The sequence below is a fragment of the Anomaloglossus baeobatrachus genome, chromosome 3 (genome assembly GCF_048569485.1).
Source record: "Anomaloglossus baeobatrachus isolate aAnoBae1 chromosome 3, aAnoBae1.hap1, whole genome shotgun sequence".
Lineage (NCBI taxonomy): Eukaryota > Metazoa > Chordata > Amphibia > Anura > Aromobatidae > Anomaloglossus > Anomaloglossus baeobatrachus.
Window position 1 is genome coordinate 485,747,790 of NC_134355.1, and position 22,901 is coordinate 485,770,690.

General features: G+C 42.2%; 1 protein-coding gene across 7 annotated transcripts in view; it reads left to right on the plus strand.

Moving 5' to 3' along the window:
* Positions 1-22,901, plus strand: part of TNIK (TRAF2 and NCK interacting kinase) — a 434,420-nt gene that overhangs the window by 230,144 nt on the left and 181,375 nt on the right. For all 7 annotated transcript variants that reach the window (XM_075340626.1, XM_075340619.1, XM_075340622.1 and 4 more), the window contains exons 3-5: positions 8,043-8,099; positions 21,393-21,518; positions 21,678-21,788. In XM_075340626.1, the coding sequence (XP_075196741.1) occupies positions 8,043-8,099; positions 21,393-21,518; positions 21,678-21,788 (294 nt within the window). The remainder of the gene's footprint in view (positions 1-8,042; positions 8,100-21,392; positions 21,519-21,677; positions 21,789-22,901) is intronic.

A 22,901-nucleotide genomic window follows, 5' to 3' on the forward strand; every position in this document is an offset into this window, starting at 1 on the left:
CACTAAAACCATTGTTTGCTTGTAAATTTCACCCCAAAATCATCTGTAATCATTAAAAATATCATTTTGCTCCAACATTTATGACCACCTTACTGGGAGTCTATCAGGGCAAAACTACTTTATATAAAAAAAAAGCACATCTCCAAGTAGTTCAGCTTTCCTGAGAAGAACCTGTACTTGTAGTTCCAAAATCCTCGGGCTAATTTTCAAGAAAACAATTTTTGAAATAATTAGCAAATTAGGTGTTCTGTGCACCATGGACAGACTGGGCCACCTTCCCTTAGTCAATCTGGTTCCTCCCTGCTTGAGTGATTGACGGCGTTCGCTTCACTTGGGCCACTGCTGTCAATCAATAACGTGGTAGATGGAGTGGATGTGATAGGCCATATTGACTGTGGGATGGTCCCCCGAGCAGCTAATTTGTAGTAGGAGGAAACCTAATTCAGATTCTAGGCAAGTTTTCCATTTTTATTATTTTTAATGGCCTTAATTGTATCACACATAAATGTTCATTTAATTGCCGTAGCCAAAAGGTATAACCTTATTAAAGCCCACTCTGTTAGCTTTCTTGTCCTCAGACAGATGTCTTCCCAGGGTCTGTAGAATACTCTCCAAGAGGTTTTCTGCTTCTGACATTCTAGCTGTGACCTCCTTATTATAAGACTGGGTTTACATTGTGTTTGTTTGTGATTTACCTTTAGCACATATCCAAGGAAAGCTCATGCCTCGAATGATTTTGTGTGGTAAAGGAAACGTTATATAGACACTAAATTTTACAGTTTCGCCACATTTAAAGGGTTTTTTCCCACAAAGTTAATTTCAAAGTTGATTTTAATCAATAGATCTTATAATAAAAATAATTTATACAATTGGGTATGTTTAAAAATAAATAAAATAAAAACAATAAATGTTCCTGTGCTGAGATAATCTTATATATGTGTCCCTGCTGTGTACTGTGTAATGGCCGTGTCTGACCATACAGGGACATCGTCTGATCATACCACATCTCATGGGCAGGGGAAGACGCAAAAGACAGACATTAGAACATGGATCACAGCTGATAATTAATTTGTGATCTTGTGCTGTAATATTTATATACTTTATTACTTCCTCCCTGGCCCAAGAGATGTGGTATAATCAGACCATGTCTTTGTACAGTCAGACACGACCATTACACAGTACACAGCAGAGACACATACCGTATATAAGATTATCTCAAACAGGGACATATTTTGTAAATATATCCAATTGTATAAACTATTATTATTAATCTAAGATCTATTGATTAAAATCAACTTTAAAATGCATGTTGTTCGTGGGAAAACTCTTAAGTGTTTTATTATTTCCTAGCTTGTACCTATTGTTGGTGAGCTGGATCTCTGTGTAGATGGCTGCATACAAAACCTAAAACATCAGTGACATATCCACTTGGAAGATCATAAATAATAAATATTTTTATATAGCGCCAACATATTCCGCAGTGCTTTACATACATCAACAACACTGTCCCCATTGGAGCTCACAATCTAAATATGTTTTTGGAGTTTAGGAGAAAATCTGAGAACCCGGAGGAAACCCACCAACACGGGGAGAACATACAAACTACTTGCACATGTTGTCCTTGGTGGGAATTGAACCCAGGACCCCAGCGCTGCAAGACTGTTGACAAAACTACATTCACACTTCAGTCGTTTCAAATCTGTCAGGTCAGTCATTGCGACGGAACGATGAATCCGTGGTTTTTTAGCTGTCAATGGACGCAACAGATGTGTTACTCCTGTGAACGGAATCCTGTGAAATAACTGATCAATTGTGTCTGGTACATCCGTTGTGCATCCATTTTTCGACGGATCCGTCATGATCCGTTTGTTTTTGTGACAGCCCAATGGGAGTGCCAGACATTTTGGTGACCTATTACTGTGTTTTCATAGGCTATCTGTGACAGTTTGAAAGGGGCAGAATAAATGTTGTTACAGCTAAAATTGTGTGTGGATTATTCCTATCAAGGCTATCTGGAGCATTGCAATGTGATTGTGTACATACTGGGCATGCTGAGTAGCAAATGACGGAATCCAGCACCATAGACAACCATTATACCTCTTGAAGGATTGCGACGGAATCCTGCGCAGTGCGTTTTTTTGACGCTCTAAAAAACGTTAGTGTCAGTTCCTTTTGCCCGATGGTCAGTCATTCCACGACTGATCAGTCACTTAGATGCAATGCAAGGCCATCAGTCGCAAGCCATCGTTAATACAAGTCTATGGGAAAAAAAGGAATCCTGCAAAATATTTTGCAGGATACCATATTTTCTCAAGGCGACGGGTTGTGACTGATGGAAAAAGACGGACGTGTGAAAGTTAAGCAGCAGTAAAACGTTCAGTGCTCTTCCATTTAGACTATTTCTCATCTTGGGCTAGTTTCACACTTGCGTTGTGCGGCATTCGTCGCATTGCCTTGTGTGACGGATGTAACGGATGCGTCGCATATAGTGGCACAACTGATGCGAAGGATCCTGCAAAACAACAGAATCTGTTGTAGCTTTTTTTTTTTTTCAGCAATTTACTCAACGGAGCATGCGCAGTTGTGCAAAGATGAATCCGTCACAGGAATCCGTCAAATGACGGATTCCGCCACTATAGGCTTCCATTATAAAAATGATGAACGCTGACGGAATCCAGCACATTTTATTGATGCTCTGGGAAGCGCAGAAAAACGCTACATGCTGTTTTCTTTCTGCCTGGCGGATGCAACGCAGCGTCGGCCGGCGGATACAACGCAAAGCCTTCCGTCGCAATGCCTCATCAATACAACTCTATGGGAAACGGCGCACATCCGTTAATGGATTGCGCTGTTTTCCAAAGCGGCAGATTGCGACGGCTGCCAAACTACGCAAGTGTGTAAGTGCCCTAAATTCTGCAAAGGAGGAGAAATATTTGTGTGCCCCATATTCTAGTGATTGGTGGGGATCCCTAACGTGAAGCCCCTTAGTAAATACAAATGTATTGCCTAACCTGTGGATAGGTAATACACGTGGTAGGAATTGGAATCTTTCTGGTCTATCCTTTTTTATTTTCATTCTGGCATTTATAGTTTATAGATACAGTAAAGATATTGGCTGTTATCGTACAGAAAAACAAAAAAAAACAACTATTTTTGGAAGCTGCCTCTGGTTGTATACTGGGGTCTCAAAGGCAGCGTCGGCTTGCTTTCTTGACTTCTGTTGTTGCTGCCCAGCAATAATCTCCTAAAAGAGAATATGGCATGCCAATTGTAATGAATGTGGAATACTTTGTGCTCTCCGTGGTGCTGGCAGATGCCAGGATCAGTGACGCTTAAGTGCAAAAGCATCTGCTGAGCATCTGAGTTTTATAGTTTGCACATCAGTAAAATAGGAAGAGTTGCTGTTTTTTATGGAAATCTACATAGTAATACTCTTCCCTTGAATTTATGCTGCTAATGTGTTAGTAGATGTAACGGATTTATTTGGGTTATGGGATTATTTCGGCATGGCCTCCATTGCAAAACAAAATTATCCGCAATTCACAGAAAAATAACATTTCTATCTATCGTGTTTCCCCCCCCCCCCCTTTTTTTTTGCCCCTAAGGTAAACAATTTTTTCAAGCAACCTTGCAAAAATTATGGATGGCCCAGCGCTTAGTTGGTAAGACTTAACAGAAAATCTACTTTTCATAACGTTCAAAGTCAAAAATATCCATGTTTCCTCAAAACTACAGGAGGAAATTTATGACACGTTGTGCAAAGGCAATGTGGTGCCGGTGCCCATTGCAACTATTTAAGTCACTGCCTTCTGATACAGAAGGTGATATCTATTTGTTATAAGCGCCACTCAACTTTTCCTTTGCACTAGTTTTCACAAATCTTATTGTTTCATGATTTTTAAATTACTAGGCCAGCGTTCACATTTGCCTAATCCTTCACACATAGTACTTTGCAGACCCATTTTATTTATCAGACCTTTTGGGTTACTATGAGGTGTCCCTCATTTTGGAAAAGTAGCAAAGCTCTCAGCACTACTTGTCTCCTCACCATATGTGATGGTGTGAAGGCCTAGGCTATGAATCTTTTGTCCAGTATAATAATATAATATAATAAGATAATCTGTCCTCTGAATGCTTATGTATTGCCTCTCCATATGTTCTTAACTGAAATGTTGAAGGAATGTATAAACCAAAACAAACTGTGTTAGGGCTAAATAGAACAGATACTTTGAAAACTGGTTAGACTCATGAATAAGTAACATTCTTGAGTAGACTCTTATCCATGCCCAGACACACCTGAATAACTTACTATGGAATATTGCTGTACAGGAAAGACTGTCCAAAAAGCTGTATAAAATGTTATGCTCTTGAATACAGGAGCAGAAAAACACAACTGTGCTTCTCACAAATAGAGATACATCTCTGAGTGGTCATTTTCCTGATTCATATACATCTGTGCAGGTCTGATTGAAATCCTCCTCTGAGACCCTGAGAGACCTGGAGGTCTCCCCCCACAATGGGATGTATGATGGAGCCCTCTGAAATTAACAGAGCCTCATCAACTTTAATGACATTTAAAGTGGATGTGGCATGCGAGATACAGAAAAGTATTTTCTGCATTTCTCCTGCAGAAGTCCATCTCGAAACGCGGGAATTCCTATATCACATATCCACTGATCCATTGTTTATATGCCTGATGAGGGGTGTCCTAACCTGAAACGTTGCCATCTTCTCCTTTACATATTGTGGTGTGACTAATGGACAGGAGACAATCGTGTTTGAAACCTTTTCCTGTCCTGTATAGTGTGCAGTTCTCCCGTTTATCTCCTTCTTTGATAGTGGATCTGTGACTCTCGTGACTTGTCCATTTAATGAATACTTGTTTTTCCCATGAAATGACCATTCTTATTTTCTTAGAACATTGCATTGTGCCATTCTACTCTGTCAAACTATATTAATAAATTGACAACTGGGTGTGACCCTTGCCAATGGGACATGAAGCCACACACTAACAATCAGTACTGGCAGATTTGGGATTGACTATGATAGAGACTTGTCCTAATGACAGGGAAATTGTATCCCAGTCTAGATTTTATTCATATATTTCCAGGAGATAAAGTAAGGAATAGCACTCTGCAAAATTCTAGGAAAAGATATTGGAGAATAGAAGCTCTTGCTATAACAGGCAGGTGATCTTTATGCATTTTCTGTATGTTTTCCAGTCCCCCTTTCGTCTGACATTAAGCACAAAATATGCACTAAAACTGTGAGACAATAACTAGCGGATAGTCTGCTCACGTGCAAGAACTGAAGCTGGAATGCACAAATTCTTGGCAAATAAAAACTGAATTGTTTTCCAAATCATTTCTTTCCAAACGATGGGAAGGTCTTTGTCAGTGATAGAACGTCATATGCGAGCCAGATCCCATTTTAAAAAATATCCTGTGTGCGGTCTTTGGAAAGCTGCCACAATGAATTCATGGATGAAAAAACACATATGGGCAAATATTGCACGGTTCACAACATATCAATTGGCCAAAGACTAAAGCAGAATTGTTGTTGCAGCAAGACCTCCTTATCCTGCGTTAATACAGAAGTCTCTAAAGGGGTCTGTCAGCGGAATATGACGGTTCAAACCCAGCAGCTGCTTGGTGCACCCCTGGCATAGCCAAGCAGTTTAGTGCACCTTACCACCTTCTTGTTTTCAATCTGTCTCCGCTTTCCTCTTCCTTGACTGACAGCTCTGGCTTTACAGAAACCAGTGAGGAGAAGAAATAGATGGAAAACAAGGAGGTGCTGAAGTGCACAGAACTTTTTGGCCATGCCCAAGGGTGCGCCTTAGGCTTATGCTTGGTTTGAGCAGTCGTTTTCTGCAGACAGACCCGTTTTAAATATCTTGTAAATTCAAGGTAGCCATAATAAAGGTCTTATTGCTGGGTAGTCTTTTGGTGATGGCAGATGTGTGTTGTAGCCCTGCCATTTAGGTCAGTGCATTTTTTGCCCTGCAAGTTACCAGGCAGATGCCAGTGCCTCAATGTCTAAGGCAAATGATGCAAGGGACAAGGGGCAACCTTCAGCATTGTATCTATTTTTGATGATGAGCAAACGGTTTTAATCAAATCTTAACGAATCTTACTATGGTCTGTAACAAGGGCGGACAATTAATTTTTGCCATGGAGCCACGTGAGAGACAACTGAACTTAATTTTGCTCAATCATTTACCGATTTAGATGAGCAGAATTAAAGGGAACCTGTAAGGTGCAATATGCAGCCAGAACCACAAGCAGTTCTGGGTGCATATTGCTAATCCCTGCCTAACCGTCCCTGTATACACTAGCATAGATATAGAGATCTTTAGAAAAAATATTTCTAAAGATCTTTTACCGTATGCTAATGAGCGAGGGGACTAGTCCCAAGGGCGTTATATCCCCCGACTAGTCCACCCTCTTAGCATATTAGTACACCCACAGGGGTGTACTAAAATGCTACTCACTGCAGTGTAACCAGCGGTGACGCACGTACCTGTTTTCGTGGTTCTGAATGTCCCGACACCTCCAGTAATGCGCAGTAGACCTCTCTGAAACCAGGGCGCGTACACCCGGCTTCATACTGCATATGACCGGAATTGCCCGGCATTCAGAAGCGCATTCACAACAAACATAGGTACGCGCGTCACTGCTAGTGATGCTGAATTGAATAGCATGTTAGTACCCCCTTGTGGGCGTGCTAACATGGTAAGAAAGCGGACTAGTTGGGGGATAGAACACCCTTGGGACTAGTCCCTGCGCTCATTTGCATAAGATACATTTTTTTTCTAAATATCTCTTTATGCTAGTGTATACAGGGATGGTTAGGCAGGGATTAGTAATATGCACCCAGAACTGCTCGTGGCTGCAGTCCTTCATCCCGGTCTCTGATTCGATCTGTTTTTTTGTTTTTTTTTTATTTTTACAATCCGTTCACTTTCTCCCACCCTTTATTGTGTTCCTGTAATTGCTACCTTCTTCCGCCCTTTATTGTGTTCCCGTAATTGCTTCCTTCTATCGTTCACTTTCTTCCACCCTTTATCGTGTTCCAGTAATCACTTCTTTCTCTCGTTTACTTTCTTCTGCCCTCTATCGTGTTCCCGTAATTGCTTCCTTCTTTCGCTCACTTTCTTCCACCCTTTATCCTATTCCTGTAATTGCTTCCTTCTCTCCCTCACATTCTTTCTATCCTTCTTTTCATTCGCCAATGTGCCAGTACGCACCTTACCTGTGTATGGGTTAGGAATAGGCGTCTCCGCAGGTCATGTGCACAGTGCGATGCTGCAGACCCTGCGGTGCTGTTTAGTTGCATTGATTTCCAGCCCTTTGGCTGTCCCAGCCCCACAGACTACAGTTTGCCCAGGTCTAGTCTATAATGTAAATGATCCAGTGAAATATATATTTTGTACTTACTGTATGTCTAATCTGAGAATATTGGATTCCTCTTGGCGAATGTTTTGCATGAAACATTAACCATGAGTATACGATAAGGGCACAATGGGACATGTCTTATTATATTACCCCGAGGCTTTTCAGGTTTCGAGCCCATTCTGTGTTCTGATGACGGATAACCATCCCTTGTAGATGAATCTGTAAGTGATTGACTGTCGCCAATCTTCCCTTTTGAGCATCTACGTTTTACCTTGAATTGTATCAAGAGCGCTTTCTTGTGAAAATTGAGTAGAATAAAGTGTGCTGAAAACAGCAAGTTTTCCTGTTTTTATCTCCTTCCAATATGGAGCCTAGGTGTGAAATAAATGACCCTTACAATGCTTAGTCATGTAGAAAGCAGCGGCTGACTCACTGATCTGTAAATGGCCCTGCACTCAATTCCCTGTGTGTCAAAATGTCAACAAATCTGCTTATTTTCTACAATGTAGCAGAGGCTAATCTATCAGAGAGGTGACTGCAAACCTGCCTGTGATGTACACCCCACACCAGTGTATTGCCTCAGTCTATACTGCGTCCCCGCATTGAAAATATGTATTTATAGATCTTTTTTTCTTTCCGTTACAGGGTCGACATGTTAAAACTGGGCAGCTTGCGGCCATTAAGGTCATGGATGTCACAGGGGTAATGTACCTTTTCTTTACTACATGTCTGAAATAAAATGTTGATTTTAACTTTATAGGATCTAATTTTGCAAGTTGTCAATATCTTATATCATTTAGAAAGGCACATAACTACTGTAGAATGGTTTATTGGAGGTCATAGAGAGTGACACAGGGCAGTAAGAGCAGGCCGATAGGGGCTGATTCACCGGTGACGCAGACGTAGGACAATATACAATGAATAAAGATATCCCGATCCGAAACGCGTATGTGTGAGCTTGGATGTAACAACTAATGACCATTGTACAGGGTGGGCCTTAAGTATGGATACACCCTGATAAAATGAAAGTGGTTGCTGATATCACCTTATTGTTTATGGCATATTAGTACATGGGAGAGGCAAAACATTTAAGGCCAGATGACTCCCATGGAAGCCATCTGCAAAGCCGCCATTTTTAATTCAACTTTACTCTTTATCAGGGTATATCCATACTTACGGCCCACCCTGTAATTTTGCCTTTTTCCTTTTTAATTTGGAGTGAAAGATTTTAGATAATTTTCAATAATATTTTTATGAATCCTCGGATGCCGGATATTTTTCATCTCTTTGAATGATAAAAAATACACATATTTGGTATCGTTGCTTTCAGAAATGCCCATCTATCAAAATATACAATAAATGAATCTGATCGGTAAAGGGTGTAGTCAGGAAAAAAAAATCAAAACTCCAGAAGTTTGTGGTTTTGGTCCCCGCAACATTACAATAAAATGCAATAGGAGGCGATCAAAACATCATATCTACACCAAAATAGTATCATTTAAAATGTCAGCGCAAAAAAATAAGCCCTCATACAGCCCCAAATTCCGAAAATTGAGAACTTTACGGGTCTTAGAAAATAGCGCTGAAAGCACAATTTTAATTATTTATTTTATTTTTTTTGACACATTTCTGAATTTTTTTCTCCACTTAAATTTTAAAAAGATCTATGCATGTTTGATATCTACAAACTCGTACAGACTCATATTGTGAACATGGTAAATGAAGAAATATATTAGTGGAATTGCTACACTTATTTTTTGCAATTTCACTGAACTTGGATTTAATTTTTTTCCCCCATTTTCCAGTACAATGTGTGGCAGAGTTAAGGAAAACTTAAAAAAAAAGTTATGGCTTTTGGAATAAGAAGAGGGAAAAACAAAAATTAAAAACGGAAAATCGCCAGGTGGAGATTGAAAATTCCATTAAGGTACTTCTCCATCAGGAACGGAATAAATGAGGGAAAAGTAGATCCAGATTGTTGTCTTCGGAGTCTAGTGATTCAGGAAAGGCAATAGGAGAATGTGACTTCCACCTCTTCATCCACTGATGGCGTCACTGGGGAAAGCCTTGCTTCCCCTTTTGAAGGCACAAGCACCTTATAAACCCGTAGGGCCCACTATAGGCATCACAGACGTTAGAACCCTTTAATCAGTATAGGATATTATGTTTACAGGGTTTGTACAGAGGAAGCAGCAAACTTTCCCAGTCAATGAGAATTTACAGGTTCTAATTAAAAAAGGAATGGAGTAAGCAAGAAAAAAAAAAAGTTCACTACCCGCATTCGTCAAAAAGGAGGCACCCCTTCGAGGAAGAGGAAACAACTCTTTGGGATAAAGTACAGAAGCAGAGGCCTAGTCCCCAAAAAAAATCTTCACTCCCTTTTGAAGAGATGGGAATCCTGAATGACCCTTTGGATGGAAAGACTGACAGATACTTAAAACAAACCTGGGTGTCCTCAGTGGGTGCCCTGAAATCAGCTATTTCAGTGGCATACACAGCCAGATCTATGAACTGGACGGACCAACTAGAGAGTTAGCTAATGAATAACGTGCCAAGAACGAAGGTTTGGCCACTCTCCCTTTATTGCATGAGGAGCAGCTTTTTTGGCAGGTGCCTCTGCAGACTAAGTGAAATTGGCAGCCAGGTCAGCAGGCTTGTCCAAAGCAGCCCATAGGGTGCTGTGGCTTAAGTGCTGACCAGGGGATGTTCAGTCTTAAGGCCAGATTATGTTCTATCTTTTGTGATCATGTGGAGAATATTTATTCAATACTGTTCCAGATGACCTCCTCAACAAAGCCAGAGATGGGAAGAAAGTTATTTCCTTTCTAACCTGTCTATTCTGGAATATAGGTGATACTTTTTGAGGAGAAGGTACGAAGAAGACCTCCCAGAGAGCAGGAGAAATGGATGACAAAAGGAGGAAAGAAGTAATCCCAGCGACGCCGTTCTCCAGGTGGGAGGAAGACTTTCTCTCATTCCCTGCCTGGGTATAAATCTCATCCACCAGTTGGATTTTGAGTTTAGTCAAGTCAAGAAGCTGGAGTTCTGGACCATTACCACACAGATGTTTGCAATAACATCCTCCAGAAGATCTTTGGAGCAGCAGTTGGCCCTGGAAACGGAAGTCATAGATCTAGTTCAGGAACAGGTTTAACATGGGGGGTATCCGTGAAGGAGGAAGTAAGGGGAATTTTATTTCCCCCCTCCCCTTTTCCTTATAAGGTAGCCAGATGGCTCCTTCCGAACCAACATCAATTTAAAGAGGCTAAATAAATTCCTGATACTGTATTTCCCTGAAAATAAGAGTCTGTTTTATATTATTTTTGGCTCCAAAAGATGTGTTGGGGCTTATTTTCGTGGGATGTCTTAAAATTTGTATTGGTGTCAGTGATTGGGTTGCCTGTTAATGAAAAATGAATATTCACCTGTTCCCCTGCCCATTATATGTACGCTGCTGTAAGCCCCGGATGTTTATAGTCACATACCAGCTAGTTAATGGAATGAATATTCACCCTTTTTCCTGCCCACCCCTTTGCTGGAGTCAGTGATTGGAACTTGTGTTGATTAAATAATGAATATGTCTCCAGCAGAGAGATGGGTGTGAAAAGGGGTGAATATTCATTACATTGACTAGCCGATATTTGACTATAAACTTCCGGGGCTTACAACAACGTACACCAATAAAAGTTACATATCCTGAAAGGCCTACTCAAGCCCTATTTCAATATACTATTAGTATAATGATCTCCAACTAGGTCTTCTTTTTGGAGTTGGCCTTATATTTTAAGCTTACTAAAAAAAGGCTGAAAAATCTTACTAGGGATGACGGTTCGGAGTAGGTCTTTTTTTTGGTGGGGGGGAACACAGTATATCAACCTTATAAACTCGGCTATAAAATTTGCTTTCGGCTGTTACATGAGTGTGCTAGACGTGAAGGATGTTTACTACTATGTTCCAATCCATACAGAAGACCAGAAAAATATAAGAGTTGCCTTATTCATAAACAGACAGGTGTAACATTTCAGTTCAGAGCTCTGCCCTTTGGTCTTTCAATGGCCCCATAGGGTTTTCATGACTAATTGTACAGGAAATATCTAAACCTCTTCTGGAGCAGGATACTCTGATAATCCCATACCTGGACGATTTCTTTATTGTCAGCAGATCAGCAGGATACTGTGACTTTCTACTGACAAAAGTCACGACTTAGGCTGGTTTCTGAACTTAAATCAATACTAATGGTCCAGCCCTTTTTGGGTCTTCTCTTGGACTCCGTGACATAGACGTCTTGCTTGCCGGAGCAAAAGAAGTGCATCATTTTATGCCTGGTATTAGAGGCTATACACAATCCTGCTATGATGCTCAGTAAAACTGTGTTCGTGTTGGGATCTCTGACTTCATGCATCTAAGCAGTTCTTTGGGCTCAATTCTATATCAGATAATTTCAGCAGGAGTTCCTGATAGGCTACGGGATGCTAAAAAAAAAGGGGTTTGGAAGGAAATTTAAAACTTTCTTCAGCCACAGCCAGGGCCCTCCTGGGGGGGGGGGGGTAATCATGGAGAATCTGTCAAAAGGGGTCCCATGGGTAAATCGGATTACAGAAGTTAGAACTACAGATGCAATCCCAAGGAGGATGGGGAGCTCATCTGAGAGATGGTGTGGCCGAGAGGATTTGGTCAGAACAGGAGAGAAGTTCCTCCCAACATGTGAGCGCTTCTGGCAGTAAAGCATACTGTGAAATATTTCCTTTCATCTATCTCTCCAGAACCAACATGTTTGTATCTTGTCAAACAATCAGACAACAGTTGCTTACATCAACCATTAGGGGAAACCAGGTCAGGGCCCCTGATGTTGGTAGCGGAAGAAATTTTATGGCTAACTGAAAGGCATCTCATCATTTGACAGTACTACACATAAAAGGAAAGGAGAATGGCAAGTCCGATTTCCTATGTCACAGTTGACTAAGACTGGGAATGAGCATTGAATGGGACAGTCTTTCAACAGATAGTGGTAGAATAACCACTGCACTTACGTATGTTGTTCTGACCAAGTAGGATCCAATCCCTTGGTATGGTGTGAAAGAGAGACTTAGCGCTCAGTTTGCTGAACAAAAGCTGTGATTTTTTTTTTTTTTTTTCTTTCTCTTTAATTTTGAATTCCTTACAAAAGTGAACAGAGCACAGACGTGGACACCGCAGGCTCCATATCAGCGTCTATGAAGCTAAGCCACAAGTGAACTGCAGCAGGCACATTGATGAAGGTCCGAGATATTAGGATCGAAACATCTGTGCTCTGTTCACTTTGTAAGGAATTCAAAATAAAAAATCACAGCTTTTGTTCAGCAATCTGAGTGACAAATCTCTTTCATACCATACCAAGGGATTGGATCCTACTTGGGTACAACAAAAGTGCCATCATTATTCTCCACCTTAGGTTGGTTTGGCTCTTTTTAAATCCCAGGGTAAATCTTCGCATAGTAGATGCCTTCCAAATTGCTTGAGACTTCAATCTGGCTTATTCTTTTTTTTTTTTCTCTCCAATTATGCTGATTCTAGCGGTCCCCCAAGGAAGATCTGGGAGAGGCTGAGCATAACACTGATAGCCCTGTTCTGGCCCAAAAGACCATGATTTTCATGGATAGGGCTGATGTCTGTCCATGGATTCTACAGGAAATCCCAGATCTACTCAGCGAGTCTGATCTGGCATCCACAAGCAACCAGTCCTCGTTTGACAACTTGGAATTTGAGAGGTCACATCTGAATCGGAAAGGGTTTTCTCCAAGCCTGGTATCTACCTACCTAACAGTAGGAAACCAATAACTAGGATATATTTAATAACCTGGAGAAAGTGCCTGTCCACTCACATGGGTAAATTGGGGGAGTAGATTCCACGGGGTCCATCCATGAGTTTCTTCAAAAAGAAAAAAAAAATATTCAGCTCGCCCGTATATGTATCCGCTCAGTTCAGGTGGGATGCAGGATGTCCACCGGACAGGAAGGTCCGTAGAGGCAATAGCAAGGAGAAAGGACGGGACTCAGCACCAATTTCAGGATAGCAAAAATATAAATCCAACGAAAAATATATAAAAGTGTAGAAACTTTATTCAACGATTAAAAATCCAAGAAAAACATCATCGGTTCCATGAAAACATCATGGCTTGACGCGTTTCAGACAGTTGGAATATAGATAAGTCCTTAATCATAAGCAACTTATTTGTGAAAAAAATTAAAATTTTTAAATATGACGACCTAATGTTATCAAATTCTGTGAAGTACCTGTGAGTTCAAAATGCTCACTATACCCATGGATAAAATCCTTAAGGGGTCTAGTTTTCAAAATGGGGTCACTTGTCTTCTGCTTAAGTACCTTAGTGGCCTTGCAAATGCAACATGGTGCCTGCAATCTATTTCAAACAAATTTTGCTTTTCAAAATTCAAATATTGCTCCTTTCGTTCCGAGCCCTCCTGCTTGTCCAAACAGAACTGTTTGACTACATGTAGAGTATTGCCACGCTCATAAGAAAGTGGGTAACAAATTATGGGGTCCATGTTTTGGTGGTACATCTTATCAAATTCTGTGAATTATCTGTGGGTTAAAAATGCTCACTATACCCCTGGATAAAATCCCTTAAGGGGTCTAGTTTCCAAAATGTGGTCACTTGTGGGGGTTTCTGCTTTTTAGGCAGATGCAACATTTTTGTCTCCAAATTTGCTCTTCGAAATTCAAATATTGCTCCTTCCCTTCCGAGCTCAGGAGTGTGTCCAAACAGAGGTTTCTGACCACATGTAGGATATCTGCGCGCTCATAAGAAACTGGGTAAAAAAAATTGGGGTCCATTTTGTTGTGTTATTTCTTGTAAAAGTAAATAAATTGGGGCTAAAGCAACATTTTTAGATAAAATGTAATTTTTTATTTTTTTTCCTTTACACAATGCTTTAGTTTCTGTGAAGTACCTGAAGGGCTAATAAACTTCTTGGATGTGACTTTGAGCAGTTTGAAGGGTGCAGGTTTTAGAATTTGTCACTTTTGTGTATTTTCTGTCACATAGGCCTCTCAAAGTCACTTCAAATGTCATGTGGTCCCTAAAAAAAAAATGGATTGGTAAATTTTGTTGAAAAAATGAGAAATTGCTGATTAAACTTTGAATCTTTCTAACTTCATAACAAAAAAAAATGTTTCAAAAATTGCGCTGATGTAAAGTAGAGATGTGGGAAATAGTACTTAGTAACTATTTTACAACTGGTTAAGGGCATAAAAAGTAAAAGTTTAAAAATGGCTACATTTTCTACATTTTTGTCAAATTTGCTATTTTTTGCACAAACACAAAAAATATTTTACATTGACCAATATAATGAAGTAGAATGTCACGAAAAAACATTTTCAGAATCACTTTGAGTGTTCCTAAGGCTACATTCACACTTCCATTGTTTTGCATCAGTCACAATCCGTCGCCTTGTGGAAATAAGGTATCCTGCAAAATATTTTGCAGGGTTCTGTTTTTCCCAATAGACTTGTATTAAGAACAGATTGCGACTGATGGCCGTGCGTTGCATCCGCTATGTGACTGATCAGTCGTGGAATGACTGACCGCCGGGCGGAAGCAATGCAGAATGTAATGTTTTGTGTTTTTTTTTTTTTGTTTTTTTTTTTGCAGCGTGGGAAAAACGCAGTGCGCAGGATTCCATCGGCATCCGTTGATGGTTATAATGGAAGCCTATGGGCGCCTGAATCCGTCCAGTCCGTCAAATGACGGATTCCGGCGACTGTTCCGTCTTTTAGCAACAGAGAATGCTCCGACTCTCTTTCTCTCTGTCTCTTTTTCTCTCTCTCTCTCTCTCTCTGTCTCTCTCTCTGTCTCTCTCTGTCGGTCGGTCTCTCCCTATCACCCTCTCTCTTATACTCACCGATCACCGGCTCTGCGTGGCGCTGCACAGCTGTCACACTGCTCCGGCAGCTTTTCCTGCTTTTGACAATGCTGGCTGCTCATTATTCCATCTTGTATACACTGCTTCCCCCGCCCACCGGCACCTATGATTGGTTGCAGTCAGATGCGCCCCCACGCTGAGTGACAGCTGTCTCACTGCAACCAATCACAGCCACCAGTGGGCGGGTCTATATTGTGCAGTACAATAAATAAATAATTAAGAATAAAATTTTGATACCAGCTAAGGTAAAGCCACACAACTGAGGGCTGGTGTTCTCAGGATGGGGAGCCCAATGATATGGGGAGCCCCCCAGCCTAAAAATATCAGCCAGCAGCCGCCTGGAAATTGCCACATCCATTAGATGCGACAGTCTCGGGACTCTACCCGGCTCATCCCAAATTGCCCATCAGTTGTACCACAATCTTCAACGCATCTGTCACATCAGTCACAAAATGGATTGTGACTGATGCAAAACAATGGAAGTGTGAATGTAGCCTAACTCATAAAGTGACACTAGTCAGATATCTAAAATGTGGCCTGGTCAGGAAGGAGAAAATTGTCTGCATCATTAAAGGGTTCAGGTATGGCATTTTGAAAAATGTGCTTTCTGTGTATTTGATTTTTCTACAATGCCTTAAAGCCACTTCCAAACTGATGACCGGATTCTGAATGATCTATTCCCGGGGCTATTGACAGTAGTTTCATGTTCCACTTAAACAGTGCCATGTTTTTTGTTATCGTTCCCGTGTTTTATCTGGATAGCCTCTACTTTAGGTCATTCACATGTTCCAAAATAAACATATTAATGCGGAACATTCCACAGAAGTATTGTTACTGTGCGAGAACCAGTGAGGTGTGTGATGAGATGTAATCACGTCCTGTATATAGAGGACAACACGCAGGAATGTTACACTACATTATCTTAGAAATATGCTCTTTTATGTTTTCTGCTTCCTAGAGGCATAATGCCTCTAATAAGGGGTGAATGAGATTAAAATAACATGGATGCTTCCTTCCAGCAGTGTCGGCTCTTGTCCTTCGGCTGTGTCTGCTAATATAGCGTAACACCATTCGCTTGAGTATATTTTACTTATAGCAGGGTGGTGGTTTTATGCGTTTGAAATGGGGTCTGAATGAGCATATTCAACCGTCCATGGGGCTCAGTGGTTAGAAATGTTGATTTGAAGCACTGGAGTCCTATATTCAAATCCCACCCAAGGACATCTGCAAGGAGTTTGTACCCGTTTGTATGTTCTCCCTGTGTTTGCATGGTTCTTCCCCCGGGTGCTCTGGTTTCCCCCCCGGGTGCTCTGGTTTCCCCCCCGGGTGCTCTGGTTTCCCCCCCGGGTGCTCTGGTTTCCCCCCCGGGTGCTCTGGTTCCCCCCCCCCCGGGTGCTCTGGTCCCCCCCCCCCGGGTGCTCTGGTTCCCCCCCCCCCGGGTGCTCTGGTTCCCCCCCCCCGGGTGCTCTGGTTCCCCCCCCCGGGTGCTCTGGTTCCCCCCCCCGGGTGCTCTGGTTCCCCCCCCGGGTGCTCTGGTTCCCCCCCCGGGTGCTCTGGTTCCCCCCCCCCCGGGTGCTCTGGTTCCCCCCCCCCGGGTGCTCTGGTTTCCCCCCCCCGGGTGCTCTGGTTCCCCCCCCCCCCCCCGGGCGCTCTGGTTCTCCCCCACCCCCCATGTGCTCTAGTACCATCTCTCCCCCCCCCCTGGGTGCTCTGGTTTCCCCACCCGGGTGCTCTGGTCCCCCCCCCCCCGGGTGCTCTGGTCCCCCCCCCCCCCGGGTGCTCTGCCCCCCCCCCCTCCCGGGTGCTCTGCCCCCCCCCCTCCCGGGTGCTCTGCCCCCCCCCCTCCCGGGTGCTCTGGCCCCCCCACCCTCCCGGGTGCTCTGGCCCCCCCCCTCCCGGTGCTCTGGTTTCCCTCCCCCCCCGGTGCTCTGGTTTCCCTCCCCTCCGGGTGCTCTGGTTTCCCTCCCCCCCCCCCGGTGCTCTGGTTTCCCTCCCCCCCGGTGCTCTGGTTTCCCTCCCCCCCCGGTGCTCTGGTTTCCCTCCCCCCCCCGGTGCTCTGGTTTCCCTCCACCCCCGGTGCTCTGGTTTCCCCACCCCGGGTGCTCTGGTTTCCCCGCTCTGGGTGCCCTGGTTCCCCCCGGGGGGCTCTAATGACATACTGATGGGTAATTTTGATTGTGATCCCCATTGGGAACAGTGATAAAGATGTCTTTGTGGAATATGATGATGATATAGAAGCAAAGCATAGTATTAAATGATAAATTTGTCTTTTGCGTTTCACAAATGGATCGGATTGTTAATTATAGATGAAGAATATTTATGCTTTTTTTATAGGCATACAATTATTGTGATCACAAACAATTAGTCTCATAGACGATTGTTCGGAGTAACAGTGGGTGGCTTATGGCTATGTTCACACCTTGCAGTTTTGCAGCATTTATTTTGCTTCGTTTTTAATGCAAATTTAAAGCTGCTTTTTATTGTTCCTTCAAATGCTATGGGAATTTTCAGGAAACACTTTTTTTTTTCCCCCCGGACTGATTTGTAAAACGGCAGCGTTTTTTAAATCCTCAACATGTCAATTCTTTCAGTGTTTTGCAGCGTTCTTTCGTTAATTGAAAGCAATAAGAAAGTGAAAAAATGGAACGGCATTTTTCATAGTTTTTCCGCAACGGTTTTTAAAGCATTTTTGTTGAAATAAACTACGGTAACTTTATTAAACAAATACCACAAACCATTAAACCAGACATATAGTCTGCACCAGAAAAACGATGTAGACAACTGCATAATATTGGCGTTTTGAACTGCAGAAAAAAAATCCCATTAAAAAAAGCTGTGTGTGAACATAGCCTATCTGTTTTAGTAAATACGTGCCTTACCACCCGTATTGTAACAATTCATATTTTGTTAAAAGTGGTGTAAGGCTGTTTCTCTATTATTCCTCCTGAATATGAATATATCAGGCATAGGACTACATGGCAGTCGTCTGTGTTGCAAGACAAAAATTCAGACAAGTCATGCGACTAACAGCACCTGTGAAACTTTCTGTGTGATTTGCATTGAAGTCTGTAGTAAGTGAGTCGCATGCGACTTAGACCAGTGACAGAATATCCAACTCATTTGCGATTGTGTCACCATCACAGTGCCACATCATAGGAAATATTTAGATGCTATGTTGCAATGTGACACTGCGATTTGAGTCTCACGTGACATATGTAGCCGTGTGCCCCACCCTAAATGCATATCTGTGTGTTGTCATTTTGGTGGGGTTTCCATATACAGTCTAAGGACCCTTTCACACCAGGTTTTTGTCATCAGTCACAATCCGTTGAATTTTGAAGAACACAGATCCTGCGACTGATGCCACTGGATCAGTTTTTGTCTCATCGCATTAGGCCGCTTTCACACATCCAGTTTGTGCTGAACGGCACAACCCGGCTCAAAAACCTATGCAACGGATGCGGCGAAAAAACGGATCCGTTGCATAAGTTTTTCCATGCGGCCCGTCCGGTTTTTGACGAATGCGGCTTGATACTGAGCATGCGGTTTTTGCCGCAGGACGCGGCATCCGGCGTCCATAGGCTTGCATTGTGAATCGCGCCGCATCCGGCACGATGCGTTTTTTTCACCGCACCAAAAAATGTGCCAGGCAACGTTCCATCTGGCCACCGCATGGGCTAAATATGGCGCATCCGGCAAAAAATGAATGCAACGCAAGGCCATGCGGCACAATACGGCACTAATGGGAAAAAACGCAACCGGCGGCAAAAAAAGGTTGCGTTTTTTCTGCAGAGCGCCGTATTGTGCCGCACGTCACAAACCGGATGTGTGAAAGCAGCCTTAGCGACAGATTGCAACGGATGGCCTCACGTTTCATCCGGATCTGTCAAATTGTTTGTCCGGTGGACAACAGACAAAGTAACTTTTTGTCTACGTCGAAAAATCGGACAGCGACGGATCCGTCACCGTCCATCGTTTGGTATAAAAGAAACCTATGGGCGCAGGACCAGTCGTCATCCGTCAAATGATAGAATCCGGCTACTGATTCTGTTTTTTTTTAACTGTGCATGCTCCAATTTATTTTATTTAGTATCAAATTATTTGCGACTGATCCGTTGAGCCAACGGATTGTGACTGATGGCAAAAAACTGATGTGTTAAAGGGGCCTTACACTGGCCAATCAGGGCTAATAAAACTGTGACGGGGTACACCTATTTCTAGCCTCTCTTCCGATGTGCTCTGTCAACAGGACATCACTGCTGATGTCATGCTGGTTGATTGCAGCTCCCTGCTGCCTAATTGCTGGGAACCAGCTATCGGTCTGGCCAGAAGAGGAAGGGCTTTATTGACATGTTGCAACAGAATCACCAGCAGTTTCGGTCTGTGACTGCTCTTAGACAGTGACCGGTAGAACAGGCAGGTAGATACTAACTAGCTGCCTGTTAGTTCTTAAGCCCATAGTTTAAGAAAATAAGATTGCCTCAAACAACCCTATTAATAAATTTGTAATTTTTTTTCAGAGGAATAAGCGGAACAGCACAATGCAGAGTTATATTTACAATTCTGAAGCATATATGAATATTTAATAAAACAGGCATGTCTGGAAAGCTTACAGGTCCTCTTCAGAGCACAAACTGTCAATCCATAGTAGTCTCCAGAATAACTGCATTCATATAAAAACAGTTTAGAATATTTGAAACTGACTCCCGGAAGAATCTGCTACTGCTCTCTGGACTTCCTATGAATATCAGTTACGTCCAAAGAAAGTAATAGTGAAGTGGCCACTGATTGGCTGAATGGCTCACATGGTATAACAATGTCATGCAAGCCCCAGGAGGAAACCAGGAGCCATCATTGCTGGAATGGCATTGGCACTGGATGGGTGGGTAGAGGATTTTCTTATTTTGTAAGGTGAAATACAGCAATTGAGAAAAGGTTGTCCAAGTAGTATACAACTCCTTTTAATTATCTTCTTATGACAGAATTTACTGCAGTTAAAGAACTGTGCAGGATATCGTCATTTGCATGACAACTTCCAACCTGTGTCCCACCGGCAACAAATGGGCACCTTACTGGTGATACTTTCTTACAGTTTACGAAACACTGCTTTTCAGCATAGTCAGCAATAGACTGGAGATGGTCATTGACTTAAGGGGGCTTTACGCGCAGCGATATCGCTGGTGAAAGCACCTGCCCCCGTCGTTTGTGCGTCATGGGCAAATCGCTGTCCGTGTCGCACAAAATCGTTAGGAGCCGTCACACAGATTTACCTGCCTAGCGACGTCGCTGTTGCCGGCGAACCGCCTTCTTTCCAAGGGGGGCGGTCCATGCGTCGTCACAGCGGCGTCACTAAGCGGCCGCCCAATAAAAGTGGAGGGGCGGAGATGAGCGGGACACAACATCCCGCCCAGTTCCTTCCTTCCTCATTGCTAGCGGCCGCAGGTAAACCGTAGTTCGTCGTTCCCGAGGTGTCACACGTAGCGATGTGTGCTGCCTCAGGAACGACGAACAACCTCCGTCCTGCAACAATCAACGATTTTTTGAAAATGAACGACGTGTCAACGATAAACGATAAGGTGAGTATTTTTGATCGTTAACGGCCGTTCGTTGGTGTCACACGCAACTACGTCGCTAACAATGCCGGATGTGCGTTACAGAATCCGTGACCCCGGCGATATATTGTTAGATACGTCGTTGCGTGTAACGGGGCCTTTATATTGGAAAGTTTCATAGTCTCCATGATCTGTGAAGGGAGGTGGAGGTGAGCTGTGTCCATTACATATTGTGAATGGTTGGATATCTACTGTCTATATATGTATATGCTATATAAACATCAAATTAGGCTTAGTAGACAGTGAAAATTGCAAGATTACAGTTTTTGTTTTTTTTATAATATAGATGGTGTTTTAGTAATTGAAGAAAAAAATTCACCAAATGTGCACAAATAAATTTAGCTTACATTTTTTATTTAAAAGAAACAAATCTTTTTATAATGACATACATATATTTTTTTGATGTGTTTGTTTATATATTTAATGTAAAATCTGCTTCTATGTCCTTCTCGCTATATAGGATGAAGAAGAGGAGATCAAACAGGAAATTAACATGCTCAAGAAGTATTCACATCATCGAAATATCGCCACATATTATGGGGCATTCATTAAAAAGAACCCGCCTGGGATGGATGATCAGCTATGGGTAAGGACCCGTCATCTCTCTATAGTATGTGAAGTCCTACACCGGCATGTTAGGGAAGGTGTGATGTCTGAGCAGTCTTTGTAGGGCTTCACAAGTTGTGTTTTGACATTTCTGGCTTTCTCCATTCCGTATTTCTAACATTTGCCATTTATTTCTCAGCTGGTGATGGAGTTTTGTGGTGCTGGATCCGTTACTGATCTAATCAAGAACACCAAAGGCAACACATTGAAAGAAGAGTGGATTGCATACATCTGCAGAGAAATCTTGCGGGTATGTCTTTTTGCTGTATTTTTTTCCAGCAGTTTTTGTTGTTAGACAATAATAACACCAATATGAACCCGTTCAGAATTCATAGTTCCTCATCAGACAACTATATTCTCATATTTAAAAGAAAAAAATCCATCCGTTCCACGGAGAATGCAGTGATGCAGAACAGGTTATTAGGTTTTGGCCTCTAAAGTGGAAAATCAATATTGTTACAGAGTTAATGGGCGGATTGTATAATTATTTCTCTACACTTTTCAGGTTTGTCAATACCCATTGATTTGCCTTGAATTTTGTGACCGCTCCTCAAAAATATTTGTTGCGCAGTCAGAAATGCTACTATACCAGATAATGCAGATTTTTTTTCATTGAGGGGTAAATGAGTGGGAGATCTCTTTAATTACCCGGATTGTATTAGTGGTAATATGTCCATTATTTTTGTATTGAGTGATTTTTAAGAATACAAACAAATAATATCTAAAAACTTCAAGTGCCAGTTAAAGAAACCCTCCCCTAACATTTTGAACAAAAATATAAACACATTTGTTTTTTCTCCCATTTTTTTATGAGCTGAACGCAAAGATCTAAGATTTTTTTTTTTGTGTACACAAAACACCTTTTTCGCTCAAATATTGTTGCCAAATTTGTCTAAATCTGTGTTAGTGAGCACTTCTACTTATATGGAGATAATCCATCCACCTCACGGGTGTGGAATAGCAAGATGCTGGTTAGACAGCGTGATTATTGCACAGGTGTGCCTTAGGCTGGCCACAATAAAAGGGTCACTCTAAAATATGCCATTTTATCACACAGCACAATACCAGAAAGTTGAAATATTTAATGCAGCATGCAATTGGCATGCTGACTGCAGGAATGTCCACCAGAGCTGTTGGCTGTGAATTGAATGTTCATTTCACTACCATAAGCCATCTCCAAAGGTGTTTCAGAGAATTTGGCCTCACAACCGCAGACCACGTGTAACCACACCAACCCAGGACCTCAACATCCAGCATCTTCACCTCTAAGATCGTCTGAGACCAGTCACCCAGACATCTACTGCAACAATCTGTTAGCATAACCAAAGAATTTCTGTGTACATAGAAAAAGTTTTAGAACTTT